This window comes from Salmo salar, chromosome 01 (assembly GCF_965601325.2).
Source record: "Salmo salar chromosome 01, fSalSal1, whole genome shotgun sequence".
Taxonomy (NCBI): domain Eukaryota; kingdom Metazoa; phylum Chordata; class Actinopteri; order Salmoniformes; family Salmonidae; genus Salmo; species Salmo salar.
This window is the reverse complement of record NC_138291.1, coordinates 140,687,658-140,713,861: the sequence shown is the minus strand read 5'-3', so window position 1 is coordinate 140,713,861 and position 26,204 is coordinate 140,687,658. Positions and strand designations below refer to the sequence as shown.

Sequence of the window (26,204 nt, the reverse complement as noted above, 5' to 3'; positions counted from 1 at the left end):
TGATTGTGACTCCATGTTGGAGATTTTCCTCACGACAAGAAAATGTTCCAATAATTGCACGGGCTTCTCTTTATGTGGATGTCTCTCTCTCTCACACCCTCCCTGCTGTGTATGTATATACTGTATTCTCGAAATAGCTAATATAGCTACTACTGTAAATACTATTTTCTTTCCAAATGATATACTGTATGTACACACCACGTATTTATATTCGGACATATGCTCACTCATATCTTCATTGGATTGTTAAATGGACTCGTTATCTCATTTGTAGATTATTTGTGTATTCGTATTGTGTTTATGTGATATTCTACTGCACTGTTGGATCTAGTAACATACCGATTTCACTAGTTTGGATAATCCAAAAATCACGTTACGGATTAACATTTGGAGTAACTGTAACTGTAACTGATCACATTTAGAAAGTAACCTACCCAAACCTGATTGCATATAACAATTTAGCAATCGCATATTTGTTAGGTTGTAACAACAATTTTGTCTCCCGCGTGTTAAATTGAATTGCTCTACCCCTGCAGCGAATGAATCATTTCCTACAAGTTCTACCAATCATGTACAGTGCACTGTGCATCACAGCAAATCATAAGGGCTGAATGAGAGAGACAGCCAATCAGATAAGTCGTTTTCGATTTCATTCGGCCAATTAGACATTGCGTAATGTTTTGACGTTGAACGTTATGCTGCAGCACCGCTAGCTAGCTAGCGTTAGCTGCAGTAGACTAGTTAGCTGGCTAGTATTGTTGAAGGTAAAATATGGGTGAAGTTACGTTACAAGTTAACTGGTAAGTTAAAGCGAGCTTTATTAAAAATCTTATTAATCTACTTTACATATTAACTATGAATCGAGTGTGTGCTTATTGAGCCTGACGAAGGCGCTAGTTTCAATCATTTTCAATCGTAAACGTTGATGCTTGCAAACCTGTCAGTTAGCATGGTTAACCAACGATAACTAGCTAGCCAGCAGGATACAGCCAGCGAACAACTGGGCAGTTAATCAATAGCTAGATTAATACTGTACTAGCAAGCAGAAGGAGACTAGCTACGATATCCAGGTAGTTATATTTAGCTTGTAATGTAGCTAGATACGTCTGCTTGACGATCTCATATGTTTACTGCTGGTTAATGCCCCTGTCAGATATATCTTGCAAGGCTTCTACTCTAATCTTATCCAGTAAGTGTATGCAAGTTACTATTTGAATGAAACTGCCCCAGTTAAAAGTGAAAGTTTGATTACGGTCACCATCACCAAAGGGCCTAGCCACCTGCTTTTATTTCATCTCACACCACAGTCCTGGTCAATGTCTGTACTCTGGAGTTTAAAGGGACTGTTCACCCTGAAAAATGTGTTTGTCATACGTAACTTCAGACCTTTCCCCTCGATCTCCTGCAAGTATTAACCCCCCCCCCACCCCAATCAGCCTGTAGATTAAGGGAGAGCTGTCTCCCTCATTCCACTCATTGATTGTCCCCCTCTATCTCCTTTGTAGGTATCAGACTCTCCCCCAGGTTGCGGGCCCATAAGCATGTCCACAGATGACAGTATCTCTGAAGATGTGTCCAGCCTGGGGGCCCTGAGCCACTGCCATGCCGGGGAAGGGGGCAAGGAAAGCGAGTCCTCAGAGGGCACCTCAGCAGCCTCTGGCCTGGGGCTGGGACTTGGACTTGGGTTGGGGCTGTCCGGGACGGAGGAACTCAATGCCAACTCCAAGACTGCAGGGGAAACTGTAGATGGGAGAGCTGAAGACATCACACCAGCATGCAGCCTCCCCCATAAGATCAGGTGTGTGGAGACTGTGGACTCTGACTGGAGGTGGCAGTGTAGTAGGAGGTTTTGAAATAAGTGCGCTAGATTGAGTATTCCAACCTAGTCCCTTTTCCTGACTCCTACTGTGTTCCCCAGGAGCCTGTGTCTGAGTACGGAGGAGGCCTTTGGGCCTGGCAAGAGTCTCCCCTTCATCAACCCCTCCTCCCTGGAGACCCTCAGAGCCCTGGTCCAAGAGATCCAGAGTAGTGGGGAGACTGACCCGGAGATGTGGAAGGACTGCGAGGTAGGAAAGTGTCTGTGCTCTTTTGTAACTGCAAGGGTAGGATGGACAACAGACAAACCGATATATAGGATACCATGTATTTAGTGTGGAAGGACTGCCAAGTAGTAATGCAGCCACTGATAGAGAAATGTCTGTGGCAGTTAGTATGTCAGCGACATGTGATTGTGTGTGTTCTCTAAACTTCTCCTTGCAAAGGGTGATACTGGGATTAGCTGGTGTGGTCATTATTCTCCTGCAGCACGTTGGGCAGCCGGCAGTCTCATCCCTCCTCTGTCGCTTCTGCTGTCCCTGTGGATCCTAGCTGACAGCACACACACACTTGGTCCCTAGACTGCACACATCACACAACTGCAGCTGATCTCTTCAGACAGGACATGATTTGTGGGGAATAGACAACTGTGATGCTGGCAGCAGTGCCACCTCATCTCACACAGAAGAAAACACACCGGAGAGAGAGTACTGTATTCCCCAGCTTTAAATACTGTGATCTAGAGCTGGGCGATATGGGCAAAAATCCATATTGTGATAAATTGCCTGAACTGATCTGATAACAATAAATCGAACGATAAGTTTATAACATTAATGTGCCCCACTTTGTTTAGTTTTATTACCCTGTAAACTACTACTTCTAGTTTGATTGTTGTAGCCATCAATTGTCCCATGAACAATCACCAATATTAACAAACTTATTTCAAACTTCACATTTCACTTATATAGGCTACTGTCGTAATGAACAAGGTCAGCAAATTGCCTGCGTCCCAGCTCTACAGGGATCTTTCCCAATTGTCTTAATGAGCTCCTGCCCTCTCCTCTCATACATCTTTCCTGATCTGAAAACACAGGCTCGATTACTTTTGAGATGCAACCCATACCCAAGTCTGTCATTGTGCCCAGAAAAGATTAACATTTAACCAATGTTTGAAAATGTGCAAATAACCGAGTCTCTAAAAGGGAATCGGTGAGTATCTTATGGACTGTAATATCAGGTGTATACCCCCTCCCCTGCCACCTCACCTCCCTGGGTGCATGGCATAGTACAACTAATTCACTTTTCTCACATCATCACTGGAGCACAGCTGCTTCCGGATGCACCCCCCCCCCCCCCCCCCCCCCACACGCACACAGACCCCTTCTGCGAGCCTAACTCACAGCTGTCACACTTCTTCCCTCCAATCAGAACATTTGACTATTTGCCATATTCATATTCACACTGGAAATGTGCCCATAACTTTAAGAGGAAATCTTTTCCGATGCTTTCTGGATGGTACTGTACAGACCTAATGTTGAAGATGTGTACGTGCCTTTGTTCAACAGGGTCGATGGCTGCATCTGTTCCAGCTAGTAGAGAAACAGTACCAAGAGCAGATCCTGGCTCAGCAAGAACAGTACCAGTGCCAAATACAGGTTTGTACTACTATTTGAGTGTGTGTGATTTTCACAGAAGATGGCACCGACAGGTATGGCAGCTCTACTTCTAGCTCCTAAGAAACTTTGCAGTATTTTGTTTTTTTGTGTGTTATTTCTTACATTATTAGCACAGATTTTTGTTGTTGTTATTACATACAGCCCGGAAATAACTTTTGTATATCAGAGCGGTGGTAACTCGCCAACATTACGACCAGGAATACGACTTTCTCGAATTGGGTCCTTTGTTCGTACCCCCCAGGGCAATTTAACTTATTCCAGAGGCTGCTCCAAAACACCGCCGGCGGAGAAGAGGTATTCGGAGTGGACTTCTAATCCAACTCAGGAGGTGTGCACACCATCCACCACTTCTGAGTATATTACTTGCTAATGTTCAGTCTCTGGACAATAAAGTAGATGAGCTCAGGGCAAGGATCTCCTTCCAGAGAGACATCAGGCATTGTAACATACTCTGGCTGTCTCGGAATATACTGTCCCCATCCATGCAGCCAGCTGGGTTCTCAGTACATCGCGCAGACGGGAATAAAGAACTCTCTGGGAAGAAGAAAGGCGGGGGTGTATGTTTCACGATTAACTGCTCATGGTGTGATTGTGATAACATACAGAAACTCAAGTCCTTTTGTTCAGCTGACCTAGAATACCTCACAATCAAATGCCGACTGTATTATCTCCAAAGAGAATTCTCTTCAGTTATAGTCACAGCCGAGTATATTCCCCCTCAAGCTGATACCATGACGACCCTCAGAATTACACTGGACTTTATGCAAACTGGAAACCACAAATTTGAGGAAAGTGCAACCATAGTTTTACCAACACATGGACTGTAGTACTCGCTCTGGAAAAACATTGGACCACTGCTACTCAACTTTTCGAAATGCTTACAAGACCCTCCCCCGCAAAACGTCAGTACAGAAACAAAGGAGTCACAATTCAACGGCTCAGACACGAGACATATGTGGCAGGGTCTACAGACAATCACGGACTACAAAGGGAAAACCAGCCATGTTGCGGACACTGACGTCTTGCTTCCAGACAAGCTAAACACCTTCGCCCGCTTTGAGTATAACACAGTGCCACCAACGCAGCCCGCTACCAAGGACTGTGGGCGTTCCTTCTCTGTGGCCGACGTGAGTAAGACATTTAAGCGTGTTAACCCTCGCAAGGCTGCTGGCCCAGATGGCATCCCTAGGCGCGTCCTTCGAGCATGCGCAGAACAGCTGGCTGGAGTGTTTACGGACATACTCAATCTCTTGCTATCCCAGTCTGCTGTCCCCACTTGCTTCAAGATGTCCACCATTGGTCCTGTACCCAAGAAGGCAAAGGTGACTGAACTAAATGACTATCACCCCGTAGCACTCACTTCTGTCATCATGAAGTGCTTTGAGAGGCTAGTTAAGGATAATTTAACCTCTACCTTACCTGACATCCTAGACGACTTTAATTTGCTTACCGCCCCAATAGATCCACAGACGATGCAATCGCCATCGCACTGCACACTGCCCTATCCCATCTGGACAAGAGGAATACCAGTGTAAAAATGCTGTTCATTGACTATAGCTGAGCATTCAACACCATAGTACCCTCCAAGATCATCATTAAGCTTGCAGCCCTGGGTCTGAACCCCACCCTGTGCAACTGGGTCCTGGACTTCCTGACGGGCCACAGACAGTGTGGCCAGTCAGGAGGCTGAAGAAATTTGTCTTGGCCCCTAAAACCCTCCATTTTTACAGATGCACAATTGAGAGCATCCTGTCGGGCTGTATCACCGCCTGGTACGGCAACTGCACCGCCCGCAACCGCAGGGCTCTTCAGAGGGTGGTGCGGTCTCTCCAACGCATCACCGGAGGCAAACTACCTGCCCTCCAGCACACCTACAGCACCCGATGACACAGGAAGGCCAAAAATATCATCAAGGACATCAACCACCCGAGCCACGACCTGTTTACCCGGCTATCATCAAGAAGGCGAGGTCAATACAGATGCATCAAAGCTGGGACCGAGAAACTGAAAAACAGCTTCTATCTCATGGCCATCAGACTGTTAAATAACCATCACTAGCCGGCTTCCACCCGGTTACGCAACACTGCGACTTGGAGGCTGCTGCCCTGTATATATAGACTTGGAATCGCTGGCCACTTTAATAATGGAACACTTGTCACTTCAATGTTTACCTACTGCTTTACTCATCTTCTATTTATATACTGTATTCTATTCTACTGTATTTTAGTCAATGCCACTCCGACATTGCTCAATCTAATATTTATGTATTTCTGAATTCCATTCGTTTACTTTTAGATTGTTGTGAATTGTTAGATACTACTGCACTGTTGGAGCTAGGAACACAAGCATTTCGCTACACCTGCAATAACATCCGCTAAATATGTGTATGTGACCAATAGAATTTGATTTGACTATTGCCAAATACAGCTCTGAACTTTACGTGGCCTGTTCTACAATCCATGAAGAAGCATGTTCTGATGCCTGTTTACACTGTGGTTATTTTCCTCCTCCAGCTGATTCAGGATGAGATCAAAGCCTTGGTTCAGCTCCAGAACCGCCAGACCAGCACACAGACCCACAACAATTACCCATATACCCCTACTGCTACCACCAACACACAGACACATCACGATTACCTGTCTACTGTCACACAGACACACCCAGACTACTCCTCTTCTCCTGCTGTTGCCACCATCCACCCCTCACCCTCCACGGACCTTCCCAATGGGAACTTGCCTCTCTCTGCTCCCCCCACCTCCCTCTCTGTCCCCCAACCCGTTCTGAGCTCCACCTTCCCTCTACCCACATCCCCTCGGCCAGGGCCGGTCACCCCAAGAGAGAGGTGGGCTGAGGGAGCAGGGACGGTGCTGAGCAGTGGGTATGGGACCCTGTCGGCCTGGGGGTCAGGGCTCGAGGGGACAAAGACTCCGGGGGGAGTAGAAGATAGAGGCCGGGGGAAAGAGGAGCCTGGTTGGTCCCTTCACCTCCAGGACTACACAGAGACCATTCTGATTGGCCAGGAGAGTCAGCAGAGGAGTGCCTCGGCCAATGAGGTGGCTCCTAGAGACAATCCTAGTTCACCTGAGCAGCAGAGAACCTCCAGCCAACCGCTGACCTCCTGGGCTCAAAGACAGAGACGCAGCAAACCCAAGAAGAGCACGGCGGGGCAGGCCCAACCTCCCCTGGCTTCCCCCCAACCCCTCCAGGCCCCATTCCTGGGCCAGAGTGGCCCTCAGACCTCTTCCTCCCAGGAGCAGCAGCCCAGCCCCAGGCAGAGCCCTAGAGACAGCCCCCTGGAGAACACTGACCTCCAGGACCAGGTACACCGAACTCCATCCGACGCACCCGGTTCCATTTGAGTTTATAGTAGCTGGATAAAATGATGTAAAACTATTTGGATTACTAGGGTCAGTATAATGCGCTGGCATTTTGTTATATCACCTTGTGTTTTGTCTGTGTGTCACTGTGTCTGCCCTGCTTTATATGCGTCACAGTCAGTTGAAACAGGATTCCTTGTGGGGAAGCATTTTGAAAAGGAAAGAGTAAAAGACTGGAGTTAGCTTTGGGTCTCATTCTCTCTCCTATGTTCATCTCGCTTCTCTCTGTTTTCAGCATGGGTCGGCTGCTACCTTCACCAACTCCTTCCCTCTGAGGAGAAGTGACAGCCTCATGTCTGAGGCCTCAGGTAACCACACACACACACACACACACACACACACACACACACACAGAGGCCTCTTTGTATCCGCTCTAAACATTGGCCTACATGCTGCGCGGTCTTGTCACCTTGTTGAATAACACTGTTGCCTTTGCTTGAGCAGCAGTTCTGAAATGCGGTCAAAGCAATAATGCTAAGTGCTTGTACTAACGTAGTTATAAAGCAGTATAGTATTAAGGTTGTTTATAATGTAGTGATATGTGTCTGCTTCTTGCCCTTCAGGTCTGACGTACTGGCGCCTGGATGAGAGTGAGCTCTACCGCCCCCTACCTGACAGCTTCGACAGTGGAGCCTACCTCCTGCTGCAGGAGGCCTCTATCAGTCTGGTACGTGAAGGACAAAAGGACAAGTGTTTGTTTTCATTGTGCTGAAAAAAGTTAGTCTCTTCTGCATTAGGGAAATCCCACACATTTTCAGACCTCAATCCCAAGTAAATAAAAACAAATGACACCACCTCCCACCATTGTATTAGTTTGTTGTGCGTCTCTCTGTCTCTCGCAGACCTCTCCAGAGGACCAGAAGTTGTCTCTCAGAGAGATCTACCACAGCAAGCAGAGAACTACTGAGTCTAAACACACCGACTGGGACCGCTCTCTCACCTGCAGCCCCACGTCACCACAGGTATAACACACACACACACACACACACACACACACACACACACACACACACACACACACACACACACACACACACACTAAGGTTGGGCGGTATCCAGATGTTCATATAGTTTCTGTACCATACCAGGGTATACTGTATTACCGGAAGTTTACACAAGGGGTGCTATAAAAAAAAGAATTGAGCTATCTTCATGGTTACAGCAGAGACATTCAAGCCCCTCATGGATCAAGATCCGTGTTGCCTAAATGGTTTTGTGCTTCCAATTAAAAAAGGAAAAAAATGTATGTGTGGGTGTGTATCTCACAGGAGGTTGGTGGCACCTTAATTGGGGAGAATGGGCTTGTGGTAATGGCTGGAGCGGAATCAGTGGAATGGTATAAAATACATCAAACACATGGTTTCCAGGTGTTTGCCATTCCATTTGCTCCATTCCGGCCATTATTATTATGAGCCATTCTCCACTGATAGATAGATATATCTATCTAACACACACACACAAAATTATGTGGACACCCCGTTTAAATCAGCAACACCCGTTGCTGACAGGTATAAGATCAAATACACTGCCATGCAATCTCCATAGACAAATGTTGGCAGTAGAATGGCCTCTCTGAACAGAAATATAAACGAAACATGAAACAATTTCTAAGATTTTGCTTAGTTACAGTTCATATAAGGAAATCAGTCAATTTAAATAAGTTCATTAGGCCCTATTCTATGGATTTTACATGACTGGGCAGGGGCGTAGCCATGGGTGGTCGTAGACTCACCCACTTGGGAGCCAGACCCACGCAATAGAGATGAAGGCCCAGCCATTGAGAATTAGTTTTTCCCCACAAAAGGGCTTTATTACAGACAGAAATACTCCTCAGCACCCCTCCCCTCAGACGAGCCCTCAGGTGAAGAAGCCGGATGTGAGCTGGCGTGGTTACACGTATGGCCGGTTGGACATACTGCCAAATTCTTTAAAACAGTGTTTTTATGGTACATCAATGAACATTGAATTCTCTGGCAACAGCTGTGGTGGACATTCCTGCAGTCATCATGAATAATTGCATGCTCCCTCAAAACTTGAGACATCTGTGACAAAACTGCACATTTTAGTGGCCTTTTATTGTCCCCAGCACAAGGTGCACCTGTGTAATGATCGTGCTGTTTAATCAGCTTCTTGGTATGCCACACCTGTCAGGTGTGACATACATGTTGTGTTTATATTTTTGGTGTGTGTGTGTGGATACACATACATTTATATACATACCGTTGAAGTCGGAAGTTTACTGACACCTTAGCCAAATACATTTAAACTCAGCTTTTTACAATTCCTGACATTTAATCCAAGTAAAAATTCCCTGTTTTAGGTCAGTTAGGATCACCACTTTATTTTAAGAATGTGAAATGTCAGAATAATAGTAGAGAGAATGATTTATTTCAGCTTTTATTTCTTTCATCACATTCCCAGTGGGTCAGAAGTTTACATACACTCAATTAGTATTTGGTAGCATTGCCTTTAAATTGTTTAACATGGGTCAAACGTTTCGGGTAGCCTTCCACAAGCTTCCCACAATAAGTTGGGTGAATTTTGGCCCATTCCTCCTGACAGAGCTGGCGTAACTGAGTCAGGTTTGTAAGCCTCCTTGCTCGCGCACGCTTTTTCAGTTTTTCAAATTTTCTATGGGATTGAGGTCAAGGCTTTGTAATGGCCACTCCAATACCTTGACTTTGTTGTCCTTAAGCCATTTTGCCACAACTTTGGAAGTATGCTTGGGGTCATTGTCCATTTGGAAGACCCATTTGCAACCAAGCTTTAACTTCCTGACTGATGTCTTCAGATGTTGCTTCAATATATCCACATAATTTTTACTTCCTCACGATGCCATCTATTTTGTGAAGTGCACCAGTCCCTCCTGCAGCAAAGCACCCCCACAACATGATGCTGCCACCTCCGTGCTTCACGGTTGGGATGGTGTTCTTCGGCTTGCAAGCCTCCCCCTTTTTCCTCCAAACATAACGATGGTCATTATGTCCAAACAGTTCTATTTTTGTTTTATCAGACCAGAGGACATTTCTCCAAAAAGTACGATCTTTATCCCCATGTGCAGTTGCAAACTGCTGAGTGGCCTTTCAGGTTATGTCGATATAGGACTCGTTTTATTATGGATATAGATCATTTTGTACCTGTTTCCTCCAGCATCTTCACAAGGACCTTAGTTGTTGTTCTGGGATTGATTTGCACTTTTCGCACCAAAGTACGTTCATCTCTAGGAGACAGAAAGCGTCTCCTTCCTGAGCGGTTTGATGGCTGCCTGGTCCCATGGTGTTTATACTTGCGTACTATTGTTTGTACAGATGAACATGGTACCTTCAGGCGTTTGGAAATTGCTCCCAAGGATAAACCAGACTTGTGGAGGACTACAATTGTTTTTCTGAGGTCTTGGCTGATTTCTTTTGATTTTGTCATGATGTCAAGCAAAGAGGCACTGAGTTTGAAGGTGGGCCTTGAAATACATCCACAGGTACACCTCCAATTGACTCAAATGATGTCAATTAGCCTATCAGAAGCTTCTAAAGCCATGACATTATTTTCTGGAATTTTCCAAGCTGTTTAAAGGCACAGTCAACTTAGTCTATGTAAACTTCTGACCCACTGGAATTGTGATTAAGTGAAATAATCTGTCTGTAAACAATTGTTGGAAAACTTACTTGTCATGCACACAGTAGATGTCCTAATCGACTTGCCAAAACTATAGTTTGTTAACAAGAAATTTGTGGAGTGGTTGAAAAACGAGTTCTAAAGGTTTATGTTTGTCTCCTTATGATCAGGTAACTATATCCAATGCAAAAAACATCTACATTTTAAATGGTATTAATTTTATATATGGCTGCACATTTTGGGGAATTTTCAGAGGTGGGAACTTTCCGTGGGAATATATGGGAATTAACGGAAATATATGCAAATTCAAATTAATACCATTTAAATGTAGGTGTTTTTTGCATTGGATATATTTACCTTATCATATGGAGACAGAAACATAAACCTTTTACCTTATCATAAGTAGACATAGTTGCAAATGATTACGTCCTTCCAATAGAAATAAAAAAATAATTATTTATTTACGAATTTAACACTAATTAAATGAGTTGACTCTTCACATGGGATGGTTTCACTGAACAGCAAAAAGGGAATATTGAATGATCCCCAATGATCCATCGCATCTCCCAAAAACTTTTTCAACATGCATCTGTTAAATGACAGTCTAGAAACTAAAGCTTTGGTTGTCTTCCTCAGGCTTCCATGTCTTCTCCCTGGACCTCCTCAATGTCCACCTCTTGAACATCAGACTCTGAGGCCTCATCTTCACTCTCACTTTCCAACCTTGTTGAGGATGGCTCGTTGTCAGGCTCAAAAAGCCTCAAATTTGCCCGGGGTGGCTACCAATTTTTCAACCCTTGTATTGGTCACCCTGTTGTGTGCTTTGGTGTGTGTGTGTTCCCAAACAAGGATCAGTTGCGCTCTGAGGCGGCTGATGTTGGTGGGATTTGGAGGATGATGGAGGCAACATTGGAAAGAGCCTCAGATCCACAAAGTTCTTTCCACCAGGTGGCTGATGAGATATGTTGGCACGACTGCCATCTCCATCCTAAAGCCCTTGCTTGGAAGTGTACTTCGCCAGACTGCCAAGAACCTTGCCCTCATCCAGGCCAAAGTGGTGAGACATGATAGTGATGACACCATAGGCCTTGTTGATCTCTGCACCAGACAGGATGCTCTTGCCAGCATACTTGGGGTCCAACATGTACGCTGCGGTGTGTATGTGTTTCAGGCAGAAGTCTTCAGAACTGCAGTTTCCTCTGCTTGAAGAAATGATGAAGTGGGCAGGGCAGTACAGATTTCTTCTCTTACTTATGTAAGCAGTCTGAACATCAGACAGGATGGCATTGTCTCCCTCAATCCGTGCAATGGCTACTGCTATAGGTTTTGGGCTGCTTACCACTCTCTCCCTAAATACATCATCCAGGAGGATCCACTTGATGGGGTTGTCCATATCGGCAGACTGTGATATGGCCATTTCTTGGAGAGACTCCTTCCCCTCCCCAACGGGTGTTGCTGGGCAGCTACAATGTGGTGTTCTTATTCTTCTCACTTTGCTTGATCAGGTAGATGCTGCTATAACTTGATGACCCTTCACATACGTAACCATTTCCTTGTCTCTCTTGTAGAGTGTATCCATTGTTTTCAGTGCCATGAAGTCCTTGAGGACCTCCACTTCAGACCAAGCAGCCTTCATGTCTGTCACCAGTGCAAATACCTTCTGTGGTCCAAGGTCATTGATGACTGCCTTCAGCTCATCTGCAATGTAGAGACTGGTGTGTCTGTTGTCCCTTGTGTCTGTGCTCTTGTAGAATACTGGTTGAGGGGTGGAGATGTAGTTAATTATTCCTTGCACATGAACATTCAACCACCCATCAGAGATGATTGCAATACAGTCTGCTTTCTCTATGATTTGCGTGACCTTCACTAGAACTCTGTTGAACTCTGGTTGGAGGGGTGTATGCTGGGTGAAGAACATTCAGAAATCTCTTCTAATACACATTGCCTGTGGGCATCAGAGGTGAACCAGTTGCATACACAGCTCGAGCAAGACATTCATCAGCATTTCTCTGGCTACGTTCCTCCATTGAGTCAAAAAAACTTCTGATTCCAGGAGGACCATGAGCTGTTGCTATCGATAAGGTGTCTGATGCATCATTTTTACCTCAAATAGAATTAGAGGGACTTTTGTCAGAGGTTGCTTGTTGTGAGCTCTGAGGGAACTTTATGGACTTGGCCAGATGATTCTGCATCTTTGTTGCATTCTTCACACATGATTTGGCACAGTATTTGCAAATGTACACAGCTTTTCCTTCTACATTAGCTGCAGTTAAATGACTCCACACATCAGATAGTGCCCGTGGCATTTTCCTGTAAAGATTATAAAAAAAATCGTAAAAAAAAACATACAATTCCATGTACAGATAAATAGTTAAGCAGTTAGATTAAACATCTCCTTTGTGAGATAAATGGTTTAAAGTGAAACCATTTATGGACACAGGTGAATTAACACTCCTCAGCTTGCTTGAGCCTGTTAACTAAAACCCACATGGTAGCAAAAACGAACTAGCAGAAATTGTTAACAAGTTAGAAATGATTTAAACACACTTTGCTGTAGGCCACTATTTACTAGTTAACAAAAAAACATGTATGTCATATAACATATATTCACCTCACCCAGTATTGTAATCAAAACTAACCAGAAAGCATGTAGTCCTTGGCTCAGACAGTGTAGTAGTGTGGGCTCAATAGCATTTAATTTAGTGTGCAAGATCTTGAGAATCAGCTGTGCATGTGATGGAAGAATGCACTGTGCATGTAGAGGGTTGCAATTCCATTGAATTGGGGATAGTTTAACCAAAATATGCCACAAGACCTAGAATTGCCTTATGTGTATCCCTCAAAAAAGGTTCACTGTTATAAGCTTTTTTTAAATGAATTTAAGCAAAATTCCAGGACTTCCCATGGACAATTTCCGGAAAAATTCTACATTTCACAGTGGGTGCGAGACACTGTGGCTTGTAGGCCTCCAGGTCTCACACCCACTGTGAAATTTGGTGGAGGATCGGTGATGATCTGGGGGTGCTTCAGCAAGGCTGGAATCGGGCAGATTTGTCTTTGTGCAGGACGCATGAATCAAGCCACGTACAAGGTTGTCCTGGAAGAACACTTGTTTTCTTCTGCTCTGACAATGTTCCCCAACTCTGAGGATTATTTTTTCCAGCAGGACAATGCTCCATGCCACACAGCCAGGTCAATCAAGGTGTGGATGGAGGACCACCAGATCAAGACCCTGTCATGGCCAGCCCAATCTCCAGACCGGAACCCCATTGAAAACCTCTGGAATGTGATCAAGAGGAAGATGGATGGTCACAAGCAAAGCCGAGCTGATTGGATTTTAAGCAAAGCCGAGCTGCTTAATGGATGGCCATCAAACAAAGCCGAGCTGCTTGAATTTCTGCGCCAGGAGTGGCATAAAGACACCCAACATCAATGTGAAAGACTGGTGGAGAGCATGCCAAGACGCATGAAAGCTGTGATATTAAAATCAGGGTTATTCCACCAAATATTGATTTCTGAACTCTTCCTAAGTTAAAACATTAGTATTGTGTTGTTTAAAAATGGATATGAACTTATTTTATTTGCATTATTCGAGGTCTGCATCTTTTTTGTTATTTTGACCAGTTGTCATTTTCTGCAAAGAAATGCTCTAAATGACAATATTTTTATTTGGAATTTGGGAGAAATGTTGTGAGTAGTTTATAGAATAAAACAAAAATGTTCATTTTTACCCAAACACATACCTATAAATAGTAAAACCAGAGAAACTGATCATTTTGCAATGGTCACTTACCAGGAGTAGATTTGAATGTCTCTTCTGTACCCAAGAAGCTTGATCTTGACATCTAGCAAGTTAGCAAACCAAATTCATAGCTGGAGCCCTGAGCTGGATATCATTTATTTGACATATCTTACTTTTCTTATAGTTATACTTAACTTGCGGTTATAAGCAGTGGCGTAGCACGCGCCCTGGCAGCCCCAACGAGGCGGGGGTGTCCCCAACCCACAGTATTGAAAATCATACTATCGGTATTTCAAAATACCCCGGTATACAATATCGCCTAACACACACAGACACCTACTCTAACCCTTCTCTTTGTTCTAGGTGTTAACTCTAGGTCCCACTATTCAGCTCCGTCAATCAGATCGAACCTCCGGCTTCACCTCGCCCTCCCACTTCAGCAGCCCCTCCTACCCCACCCAGCCGCAGCTCTACCCCCACGTTGACACCCCCGTCAGCCCAGACAGCATGGCCGAGGGCAGTGCCAACCCCGGGGACACAGACTGCGCCTCCAACGCCTCCAGCCTCTCCGCCGTCGCACCTACCCTAGCCAGAGGGGCCTCTGCTCGGATAAAACCGGCCCCGTCGCCCCCCTCTACCTCCAAGCCCTTGATGCTCCCCAGCAGCCAGCAACGCAAGGCCTTAGTCACTCAGGCCAGCGAGGAGGAGGGGAGTCACACACACACCAGCACCCTGAAGCAACTGGCTGTGTCTGTGAGGCAGACGCACTCACACACACTCTCCCGGAGCAGCCCTCGTATGGAGAAAGCGGCGTCACTGGAAGACCCTGTGATTGTCTCTCTGTGAGTGGCCAGAGGGCTGGTTATGTTTTTATATATTGGGTCACACAGGGGTGTCATGCAGTCCACAAATCTGAGGGGCACAAAGTCCCTGAGGATAGCTGGGAGGTCGACAAGTTGCATTTTTCATACACTTGAAACAATTTTTGTTCTGCAATCTAAAGCCATAATTATACTTAATTCTTCGTAAGAAAAAATGTTTATTTTTCTGCATATCTAAGCATACTTCTTGAACTGTGTGTATCCTGACTGGTGGTTATTTGTTATGACTAAAATCTGGGTAAAAGATTGAAAGGAATGTGAGTCTTATTCAGTACATTTAGTAATTGCTCACTTTTCTAAAGTCTACCAACCTTTCCAGCAGGCATGCTAGCTAAGATAGTTAGACAAGCTAGCTACTCTAACTTGATTGCCTGAAATGGCCTCTTGGCAGCTAGTGATGAGATTGGGAACCTATCTGGGCTAGTTAACCTCTCTGGGAAATGTGGGATGCTAGCGTCCGTCGTTAATCCAGCCACATTGTCCGATTTCAAAAAGGCTTTACGGCGAAAGCATAGCATTAGATTATGTTAGGACAGCGCAGAGACAAGAAAAACCACACAGCCATTTTCCAAGCAAGGAGAGGCTTCACAAAAACCAGAAATACAGCTCAAATGAATCACTAACTTTTGATCTTCATCAGATGGCACTCATAGGACTTCATGTTACACAATACATGTATGTTTTGCTCGATAAAGTTCATATTTATATCCAAAAACCCCATTTTACATTGGCGTGTAATGTTCAGAAATGTTTTGCCTCCCAAAACTTCCGGTGAATGAGCACATCAATTTACAGAAATACTCATCATAAAGGTTGATAAAATATTAAACTGTTATTCAAAGAATTATAGATACACTTCTCCTTAATGCAACCGCTGTGTCAGATTTCAAAATAACTTTACAGCGAAAGCACACTTTGCAATAATCTGATTACAGCGCTCAGAGTAGAAACCAAACCCGCCATTTTGTGGAGTCAACAAAACTCAGAAATAACATTATAAATATTCACTTACCTTTGATCTTCGTCGGAATGCACTCCCAGGAATCCCAGTTCCCCAATAAATGTTCATTTGTTTCGATAAAGTCCATATATATGTCCAAATACCTCATTTTTGTTTGCGCGTTTGTTAGAGTACTCCAAATGCACTGTGCTCGCGCAGTTAAGTTCAGACAGAAAGTCGAAAAAGTTATATTACAGACGATGTATAGAATGTCAAACGATGTATAGAATCAATCTTTAGGATGTTTTTATCATTAATATTCCAACTGGACGATTCCTTTGTCTTCAAAAAAGAAAAGGAACACAGCTAACTCTCACGGGAGCGCTCGCCACTGAGCTCATGTCATTTTCTCACTCATCTACTTCCAGGAGCTCTTATTCTCTCCCCATTCACAGTAGAAGCATGAAACAACGTTCTAAAGACTGTTGACATCTAGTGGAAGCCTTAGGAAGTGCAAAATGAACTCTAAGTCACTGTATACTGGATAGGGAATCACTTGAAAAACTACAAACCTCAGATTTCCACACTTCCTGGTTGGATTTTTCTCAGGTTTTTGCCTGCCATATGAGTTCTGTTATACTCTCAGACATCATTCAAACAGTTTTAGAAACTTCAGAGTGTTTCCTATCCAAATCTACTAATGATATGCATATCCTACCTTCTGGGCCCGAGTAGCAGGCAGTTTAATTTGGGCACGTCATTCATCTGAATTTCCGAATACTGCCCCCGTCACTGAAAAGTTAAAGCCAACTTCATAAAAGTGCTATATATTACAGTATTACTGTAAACCATTGTAGACCACTGTAGTATTACAGAGAATCAACAAATTAAACCCTTTTTTTCCCCTCCCTTTTTTTCTGGGCAAATCAGAGGGGGCACGTGCGCCCTATGGGCATGACGCCTCTGGGGCCACACTAATATTATTTAGGGCATATATCAGAGGAACTAGTAGTAGAATAACTAAGTTAATTGATACATACTGAGTACTACTAATCTCCTTTCTCCTCCAATTCACATCTTCCTCCTCTTTTCCCTTCTTTCTATTCTCCCCTCTTTCTCCAGGCTGAGAGAGAAGCTGAGGGAGAAACATTCTCGTCATGTAGCTGATCTGAAGGCTTACTACGAGGCAGAGATCAAAGTCCTCCGGGACAAACTGGACCTGAGAGACTTGCCTCACGACCTGGAGCAGAGCAACCACACACTCAGACAGAGGTAGTGGTGGAGAGTGTGGGTGGGTGTGTTTGGGGGAAGGTTGGTGTGTGTGATCTAAGTTGTGGTTGTTGTATTACCAGGTGTGCTCAGCTAGAGCGAGCTCTGTCTGAAGCCAGCAGCCGTATCCAGGAGCTGGAGAACAAGAACACCATCCTGGAGAAACAACTGGTAGGAAACTGTTATACCCTTAGGGGTGTGTGTGTATGTGTGTGTGTGTGTGTGTGTGTGTGTGTGTGTGTGTGTGTGGACAAGCTCTGCTGCCTTTTCCAGGCTGACTGGCCAGAGCGCTACGATACAGCCTGCTCCACGGCAACGTCCCTGCAGCAGCGATTGGACGAAAGCAGGCAGTCAGGCAGGGAGAAGGATTCCTCGGCCGGCCGCCTAAGGACCCGGGTCCGACAGCTAGAGGAGGCCTTGGAGAACGCCTGCAGAGAAACACAAGAGAAGGAGGCCAGGAGGGAGAGGGAGTACAAGATGCTGCAGGACGTGAGTTCTGACATTATACCAGACTAGCTAAGTAAACCAACTGAAATCTCTGGTCTCTGACCTGGGAAAGACTACTTTCTAGGTGTTGTAGTTTGGGAGATGTCCTGCAGAACATCTGGAGAACTGTACCTCTACGTCTCTTATTTGAGCAGCTCTTTCAGTACCCGCTGATGTGTGCAAGGGACCTTGTAATAAGCTATTTGGCTGTAGCTCAAAGGTTTAATAGACACACTCGTGTGTGTGTGTGTGTGTGTGTGTGTGTGTGTGTGTGTGTGTGTGTGTGGTCATGATGACTCAGGGGTTGTGTGTTTTTGTCTCCCTAGCTTCTGGGAGAGTATGACTCTCTGAAGAAAGACCACGAGGGGGTTAAGGTAACGGAACTATTCTATTAGTATAATCTATTCTCCTTTTCGGTGTTATTCCACCTCAAGAATAACAGGTGACAAGTTGTACTGGTACTAATATTCTAACCTTTTGTTCTCTATCAACAGGACAACCTGGTGTCTACAGAGAACAAGCTGTTTGATGCCAACGAGCAGGTTTCTGAACTAAAAAGGTAACATCGAGCATCTAAGACCTGAAAACCAACATCTACAAGATAGATATTCTAGATAAATCATGACCAGACCTGGGTTAAAAAATAGCCCTATTTGAGTATTTTCAAATAACGTGGTCGAAAGTCTAGTTCTATTTGAAGGTATTTTCAAATACAAGCGTCTGTGTATTTGAGTATTTTCAAATGGATGCCAATACTTTCCAAGTGTATTTCCAAATACATTACAATATTCAACTACTTGTATTTTCAAAGAGAAAATATCAAAATATTTACTTCGAAATGTCTTTGTCATGATCAGACCTGGGTTCAAAAACTATTTGGGGTATTTCAATTACTTTCAGAGTTATGTAATTTGTCCATATCGGACATCAGTTGTTGAGTGTTTTTGACACCTCCAGTGTTACCAGAGTGACCACATTTTTTGGGGGGCGATTTATATTTAGAATTGTCACACAAGACAAAAAAAACAACATCCACAAACGGGACAGACACAACAAACAAGGTCAACACCACACAAGGAGCTCCGGCCCATGATAAATAAAAGAAAGGAAAATACAATTGAATGTACAGATTTGGTCAAGCCTCCAACCCATCTCCCACCAACAGCCCGTTGCCATCCTCTCAAACAGCAAAGACGGTCAAAAGGAGAACCGGGAGGAGAAGAAAGGCCGTATCCACAATACGCATCATAGTAGAAAATGTGTCGTAAGTGCTGAGAATAGAGACTTCACTCCTACTCTCATGGGTCAAAATAAAAGCTATGCATGAAGCCTCTTTAGTCTTAAGTTCCAGTTCCACCTAGTCGACAGATATTTAGGAGAGCTCGTGAGCTGTCTTAACCTGTTAAGTTACCGGCAAGGGTTTTGACAATAGAGAAATGCAGTGAGTCAGTGGTTCCCATGCCACAAGCAATTGCTTTGGAGTTGTTAAAGTGTGTTGATATTTCTATACGATCAATCCATAAATAATCTAGACCAGCATGCAATAGTATCTCTTGCGCTTTTGAAAATTATTTCACATGTAGCCTATTTTATGCCCAAATACTTAGAACCACATGGCTAATAAATAAACATGTTTTTCTTTTGATTATTGAATTAGCTACAGTGCCTTCAGAAAGTATTCGTACCCCTTGACTTAATTCCACATTTTGTTGTTTCAGCCTGAGATCTAAAAGGATTTCATATATTTTTTTTTGCACAGCCATCTACAGACAATAGCCCTGTGTGACCGTTTTAAAATGATCCTAAAACCTCTGAGCTGGAAGTTTTTGTTGTCGTCTTAAAACAGGTTTTAACATGATTCCTAGGACCATTTCTCTGATGTTTTGTGGATACGGGCTAAGAGTGACAGATTGAAGAATCCCTTTTGACTGAGAGAAGAGTTATTCTCTTCTCTTGGTGTGACTATCTATTTTGGCAAGCAAAGAATAGATGTATCGTGTGCCAGCTTTTCTTTCTTTGTCAGTGTGTTTTGTCCCAGCACCGGTGGAGATACTGTATTTGACCTTTGTCTATCACCCACACACTCTTCCCTGTATCTCTCTGTGGCCCTCCTCCTCAGGGTGATCTGTAAGCTGGAGAGCCAGGTGAATCAGCTAGAGCATGAGAACCAGGCCAGGAGTCGCCAGGCTGTCCACAACCACACACAGCCTTCTGGAGCTGGGTAAGGTCTCCTCTCCTCCACGTATGCATACATGTTGTGCTTCCATTAGGTCCCAAAGCAGGTCTGACTCTAGCTGGTATAATTTTTTTAACCCTCTCCTGTCTCTGTCTGACTCTAGCTGTTGTTACTGTTGTTAACCCTCTCCTGTCTGTCTGTCTGACTCTAGCTGTTGTTACTGTTGTCCCTCTCCAGTCTGTACCACCATCCAGACCTGTTGCTTTCGCCCAGCAAACACCCTTGGCAACCAGAATCCACCTATAGAATTTCTCCTTGCCCTCAAACCGACCAATCACACAGCACCAGGAAGTCTCCCTGTCCTCAAACTGACCAATCGCAGGGTTACAGGATGTCTCCTTGCCCTCAAACTGACCAATCAGGCAGCTCGGGCCACTTTACAGACCACACTGGCAGCAGGAGGTATGGTTGCCGTGTTAATTTTGGAATATCTCCTTTTAATCCCCTTTCCCCTTGATTTAACCCTGATTTAAAAATCGGACCAGTTTAACTCACCTGTGTCCTGTTTTGTCCTGTAGGTGTTTGTCCCCTCCAGAGCGTGAGCAGGACCGGGGTGAGGTCGTGAGGGAGGCTCGGGGGCCTCTGACCCCACTGATGAGGGCCCTGATAGAGCTGGATGAGACCAGAACCACTGAGGACCGGGCCCCCTGTAAGACCAGCCACAGTACCACTGACTCACTCTCACTGGCCTCCAGTAAGACACACTCCTCATCCCACAGTAGGCCCTCCGCTCACTCACTAACTCATTCTCTTCACTCCGTCCTCAGCACGGTGCTAGAACAGTGTAGCATAGCTCAGTCATTTGCTCCAGTCACAAAGTTGGAGGTTGTATTTTCCCCTCAGCCTTTTGGATATGTGTTTTTTAGTTAATCTGAAACCAGCATTTTAAGATTTTCTGTCTCGTGAAAATTGAGTGATTTTTTTTTTTTTTTTTTTTGCAAACTAACATGATCTTGTCAGTTCTAAGAAAGTTCTCTAAAAGCTGGAAGACGTGTTTGATTCTCTAGTCTACTCTGAAGTCTTTTGACCGTACCGGTCTTTCAATGAGGTTCACTCTGAATGCATGTGTATCTGTCAATACGTTTACTCATGTTAGTCTGTTTTTGAGCTATATACTTTAACTTATAAGATGATGCTGTGCTGTGGTGGTGTTTGTTGAGATGCAAGACAGATTTCCCCGAAAGGGACACGATTATCATTAACTAGTTGTCTCTATGTATCTGTCTGTGTTGCAGGGCTGGGCAGCCGGAGGCCCACTGTTGGCTTCGTAGAGAGAAACCACAGAGAGCCACCAACACAGGACAGGGGCAAAGCTATGGAGGACAGGGGCGGGACTGGTCATGAGAGTGGTGCGGCCGGATCTGAAAGAGGCATGGTCTGTCTGAATGGAGGCAGGGATGGACCTCCCCAGGGTGTGGCTTCTCCTGGAAGGGCTGCGTCTGGGACATTCAGGGGAGTGTGTCTGCTGAGAGCCCAGAGAAGTCTGTCTCCAGAAGGCCACAGGTCCTCCTCTCTGCCACCCCGCGCCCAGAGGGCCACCTTCCCCCCTACCACACCCAGTGCGTCATGTCATTTTCACTGCTATTTCCTTGTGTAGTTCATTGTGTAGGGTTATTGAACTCATCTACGGTTCTGTTGTTCTAGCTAAGAGAGAGACCCTGATGACGCCTCAGTCGGCTAAATCCAGCCCCAAACGCTGCCCTACAGAGAACTACTCCACTGCCTTTGGCAACCCACCACCACGACAACAGCGGCTACACAACAGGTACGGGTTAAGTACCCCTGGACGACAGGACCGGTCCTTAGCCGAATCTGTGCACCCTTGATTTGTTTTCATCCTGTTCATTACAGGTGTGTCTTCTCCAGCTATTGTGTCTTATTATTCCTGGCGCATTTTCCCTACCGTGTTTGATATGTTTTAGCCTCGGAGTTCAGGTTTGTGATTGTCCGTTTCAGGTTTGATGTGGCATCGGACCAGAGACGCCACTCCTTCCACAACTCCAGCCCCAGGAAGAGACTGTTTTCAGAAGGTAACAGTAACAACATTGTTTACACCACTGACACCTGGTTAGTGTGTTCAGTGGAATACGGTGACTTGCGAAAGTATTCACCCCCTCTTGGCATTTTTCCTATTTTGTTGCTTTACAACCTGGAATTAAAATAGATTTTTTGGGGGGGAATTTGTATCATTTGATTTACACAACATGCCTACCACTTTGAAGATGCAAAATTATATTTTTTGTGAAACAAACAAGAAATAACTTGAGCGTGCATAACTATTCACCCCCCAAAGGCAATACTTTGTAGAGCCACCTTTTGCAGCAATTACTGCTGCAAGTCTCTTGGGGTACGTCTCTATAAGCTTGGCACATCATTTTTTTCTATATATATATATATATATATATGTGTGTGTATATGTGTAATAATGACAATTACAACAATACCGAATTAACACTTATTTCAACTTAATATAATACATAAATAATAATCAATTTAGTCTCAAATAAATAATGAAACATGCTGAATTTGGTTAAAATAATGCAAAAACACAGTGTTGGAGAAGAAAGTAAAAGTGCAATATGTGCCATTTAAAAAAAGCTAACGTTTAAGTTCCTTGCTCAGAACATGAGAACATATGAAAGCTGGTGGTTCCTTTTAACATGAGTCTTCAATATTCCCAGGTAAGTTTTAGGTTGTAGTTATTATAGGAATTATAGGACTATTTCTCTCTCTTCCATTTGTGTTTCATATACCTTTGACTATTGGATCTTCTTATAGGCACTTTAGTATTGCCAGCCTAATCTCAGGAGTTGATAGGCTTGAAGTCATAAACAGCGCTGTGCGTCCCAGCATTGCTAAGAGCTGCTGTTTGAATGAATGCTTATGAGCCTGTTGCTGCCTACCACCGCTCAGTCAGACTGCTCTATCAAATCATAGACTTAATTATAATATAATAAACACACAGAAATACGAGCCTTAGGTCATTAACATGGTCAAATCCGGAAATGATCATTTCGAAAACAAAACGTTTATTCTTTCAGTGAAATACGGGACCGTTCTGTATTTTATCAAACGGGTGGCATCCATAAGTCTAAATATTGCTGTTACATTGCACAACCTTCAATGTTATGTCATAATTATGTACAATTCTGGCAAATTAATTATGGTCTTTGTTAGGAAGAAATGGTCTTCACACAGTTCGCAACGAGCCAGGCGGCCCAAACTGCTGCATATAATCTGACTCTGCTTGCATAGAACGCAAGAGAAGTGACACAATTTCCCTAGTTAAAATTGCCTGCTGACATGAATTTCTTTTAACTAAATATGCAGGTTTAAAAATATATACTTGTGTGTTGATTTTAAGAAAGGAATTGATGTTTATGGTTAGGTACATTGGTGCAACGACAGTGCTTTTTTTCGCTAATGCGCTTGTTAAATAATCACCCGTTTGGTAAAGTAGGCTGTGATTTGATGATAAATTAACAGGCACCGCATTTAATTATTTGCAATGCAGGACAAGCTAGTTAACTTGTTATGGATAGGGGGCACTATTTTCACGGCCGGATAAAAAACGTACCCGATTTAATCTGGTTATTACTCCTGCCCAGAAACTAGAATATGCATATAATTAGTAGCTTTGGATAGAAAACACTCCAAAGTTTCTAAAACTGTTTGAATGGTGTCTGTGAGTATAACAGAACTCAAATGGCAGGCCAAAACCTGAGAAGATTCTGTACAGGAAGTACCCTGTCTGACCATTTCTTGGCCTTCTTTGTCATCTCTATCCAAAACAAAGGATCTCTGCTGTAACGTGACATTTTCTAAGGCTCCCATAGGCTCTCAGAAGGCGCCAGAACGTTGAATGATGACTTTGCAGCCCATGGCTGAAAAACGGTAGCGCATTTGGATAGTGGTCGATCTGAGAACAATGAGACGGGCGTGCACGTGAAGAGTCCATTTTAGATTATCAGTCTTTGAACGAAAACAACGACTCCCGGTCGGAATATTATCGCTATTTTACGAGAAAAATCGCATAAAAATTGATTTTTAAACAGCGTTTGACATGCTTCGAAGTACGGTAATGGAATATTTTGAATTTTTTTGTCACGATACGCGTCTGCCTTCGTTACCCTTCGGATAGTGTCTTGAACGCACGAACAAAACGCTGCTATTTGGATATAACTATGGATTATTTGGAACCAAACCAACATTTGTTGTTGAAGTAGAAGTCCTGGGAGTGCATTCTGACGAAGAATAGCAAAGGTAATCCAATTTTTCTTATAGTAAATCTGAGTTTCGTGAGTACCAAATTTGGTGGGTGTCAAAATAGCTAGCCCGTGATGGCGAGCTATCTACTCAGAATATTGCAAAATGTGCTTTCACCGAAAAGCTATTTTAAAATCGGACACCGCGATTGCATAAAAGAGTTCTGTATCTATAATTCTTTAAATAATTGTTATGTTTTTTGAACGTTTATCGTGAGTAATTTAGTAAATTCACCGGAAGTGTTCGGTGGGAATGCTAGTTCTGAACGTCACATGCTAATGTAAAAAGCTGTTTTTTTTATATAAATATGAACTTAATTGAACAAAACATGCATGTATTGTATAACATAATGTCCTAGGAGTGTCATCTGATGATCATCAAAGGTTAGTGCTGCATTTAGCTGTGGTTTTGGTTTTTGTGACATTATATGCTAGCTTGAAAAATGGGTGTCTGATTATTTCTGGCTGGGTACTCTCCTGACATAATCTAATGTTTTGCTTTCGTTGTAAAGCCTTTTTGAAATCGGACAGTGTGGTTAGATAAAGGAGAGTCTTTAAAATGCTGTAAAATAGTCATATGTTTGAAAAATTGAAGTTTTCGGATTTTCGAGGAGTTTGTATTTCGCGCCACGCCCAATCATTGGATATTGGAGCGGTGTTCCGCTAGCAGAACGTCTAGATGTGAGAGGTTAAACTAGTAATATCATCAACCATGTGCAGTTAACTAGTGATTATGTAAAGATTGATTGTTTTTTATAAGGTAAGTTTAATGCTAGCTCGCAACTTACCTTGGCTCCTTGCTGCACTGGCGTAACAGGTGGTCAGCCTGCCATGCAGTCTCCTCGTGGAGTGCAATGTAATCGGCCATAATCGGCATCCAAAAATGCCAATTACCGATTGTTATGAAAACTTGAAATCGGCCCTAATTAATCGGTCAACCTCTAATTTAAATGTTTCCCCTTAAACCACTCAAATGTTGCTTTAGCAGTATGCTTAGGCTCATTGTCCTGCTGGAAGGTGAACCTCCATCCCAGTCTCAAATCTCTGGAAGACTGAAACAGGTTTCCCTCAAGAATTTCCCTGTATTTAGCGCCATCCATCATTTCTTCAATTTTGACCAGTTTCCAGTCCCTGCTGATGGAAAAACATCCTCACAGCATGATGCTGCCACCACCATGCTTCACTTTGGGGATGGTTTTCTCGGGGTGATGAGGTGTTGGGTTTGCACCAGACATAGCGTTTTCCTTGATGGCCAAAAAGCTAAATTCTAGTCTCATCTGACCAAAGTAGCTTCTTCCATATGTTTGGGGAGTCTCCCACATGCCTTTTAGCGAACACCAAATGTGTTTGCTTATTTTTATCTTTAACCTGTTGAGGACAGACGTTCTGCTAGCGGAACCCCTAGCCAATGGCATCGCACGGCGCGAAATACAAAACCAACTAAAATACCACAATTCAATTTTCTCAAACAATCAACTATTTTACACCATTTTAAAGATAAGACTTTCGTTAATCTAACCACATTGTCCGATTTCAAAAAGGTTTTACAGCGAAAGCAACCCATTAGATTATGTTAGGAGAGTACATAGACACAAATAATCACACAGCCATTTTCCAAGCAAGCATATATGTCACATAAACCCAAACCACAGCTAAATGCAGCACTAACCTTTGATCTTCATCAGATGACACTCCTAGGACATTATGTTATACAATACATGCATGTTTTGTTCAATCAAGTTCATATTTATATCAAAAACCAGCTTTTTACATTAGCATGTGATGTTCAGAACTAGCATACCCACCAAAAACTTCCGGTGAATTTACTAAATTACTCATGATAAACGTTGACAAAATACATAACAATTATTTTAAGAATTATAGATACAGAACTCCTTTATGCAA

General features: G+C 43.7%; 1 protein-coding gene across 2 annotated transcripts in view; it reads left to right on the top strand.

The window, feature by feature from the left end:
- Positions 1-647: 647 nt before the first annotated feature.
- mphosph9 (M-phase phosphoprotein 9) overlaps positions 648-26,204 on the top strand; it is a 35,861-nt gene continuing 10,304 nt past the window's right edge. The window contains exons 1-20 of one of the 2 annotated variants that reach the window (XM_014127364.3): positions 648-800; positions 1,506-1,798; positions 1,919-2,066; positions 3,381-3,470; positions 6,005-6,811; positions 7,104-7,176; positions 7,432-7,535; positions 7,711-7,830; positions 14,586-15,064; positions 17,166-17,315; positions 17,396-17,483; positions 17,586-17,801; positions 18,125-18,172; positions 18,293-18,357; positions 19,918-20,019; positions 20,212-20,436; positions 20,553-20,683; positions 21,270-21,593; positions 21,679-21,799; positions 21,991-22,064. In XM_014127364.3, the coding sequence (XP_013982839.3) occupies positions 1,542-1,798; positions 1,919-2,066; positions 3,381-3,470; positions 6,005-6,811; positions 7,104-7,176; positions 7,432-7,535; positions 7,711-7,830; positions 14,586-15,064; positions 17,166-17,315; positions 17,396-17,483; positions 17,586-17,801; positions 18,125-18,172; positions 18,293-18,357; positions 19,918-20,019; positions 20,212-20,436; positions 20,553-20,683; positions 21,270-21,593; positions 21,679-21,799; positions 21,991-22,064 (3,622 nt within the window). In that variant the 5' untranslated portion in view covers positions 648-800; positions 1,506-1,541. Of the gene's footprint in view, positions 801-1,505; positions 1,799-1,918; positions 2,067-3,380; positions 3,471-6,004; positions 6,812-7,103; positions 7,177-7,431; positions 7,536-7,710; positions 7,831-14,585; positions 15,065-17,165; positions 17,316-17,395; positions 17,484-17,585; positions 17,802-18,124; positions 18,173-18,292; positions 18,358-19,917; positions 20,020-20,211; positions 20,437-20,552; positions 20,729-21,269; positions 21,594-21,678; positions 21,800-21,990; positions 22,065-26,204 lie in introns of both variants that reach the window. The other variant, XM_014127356.3, reaches the window with a different exon arrangement.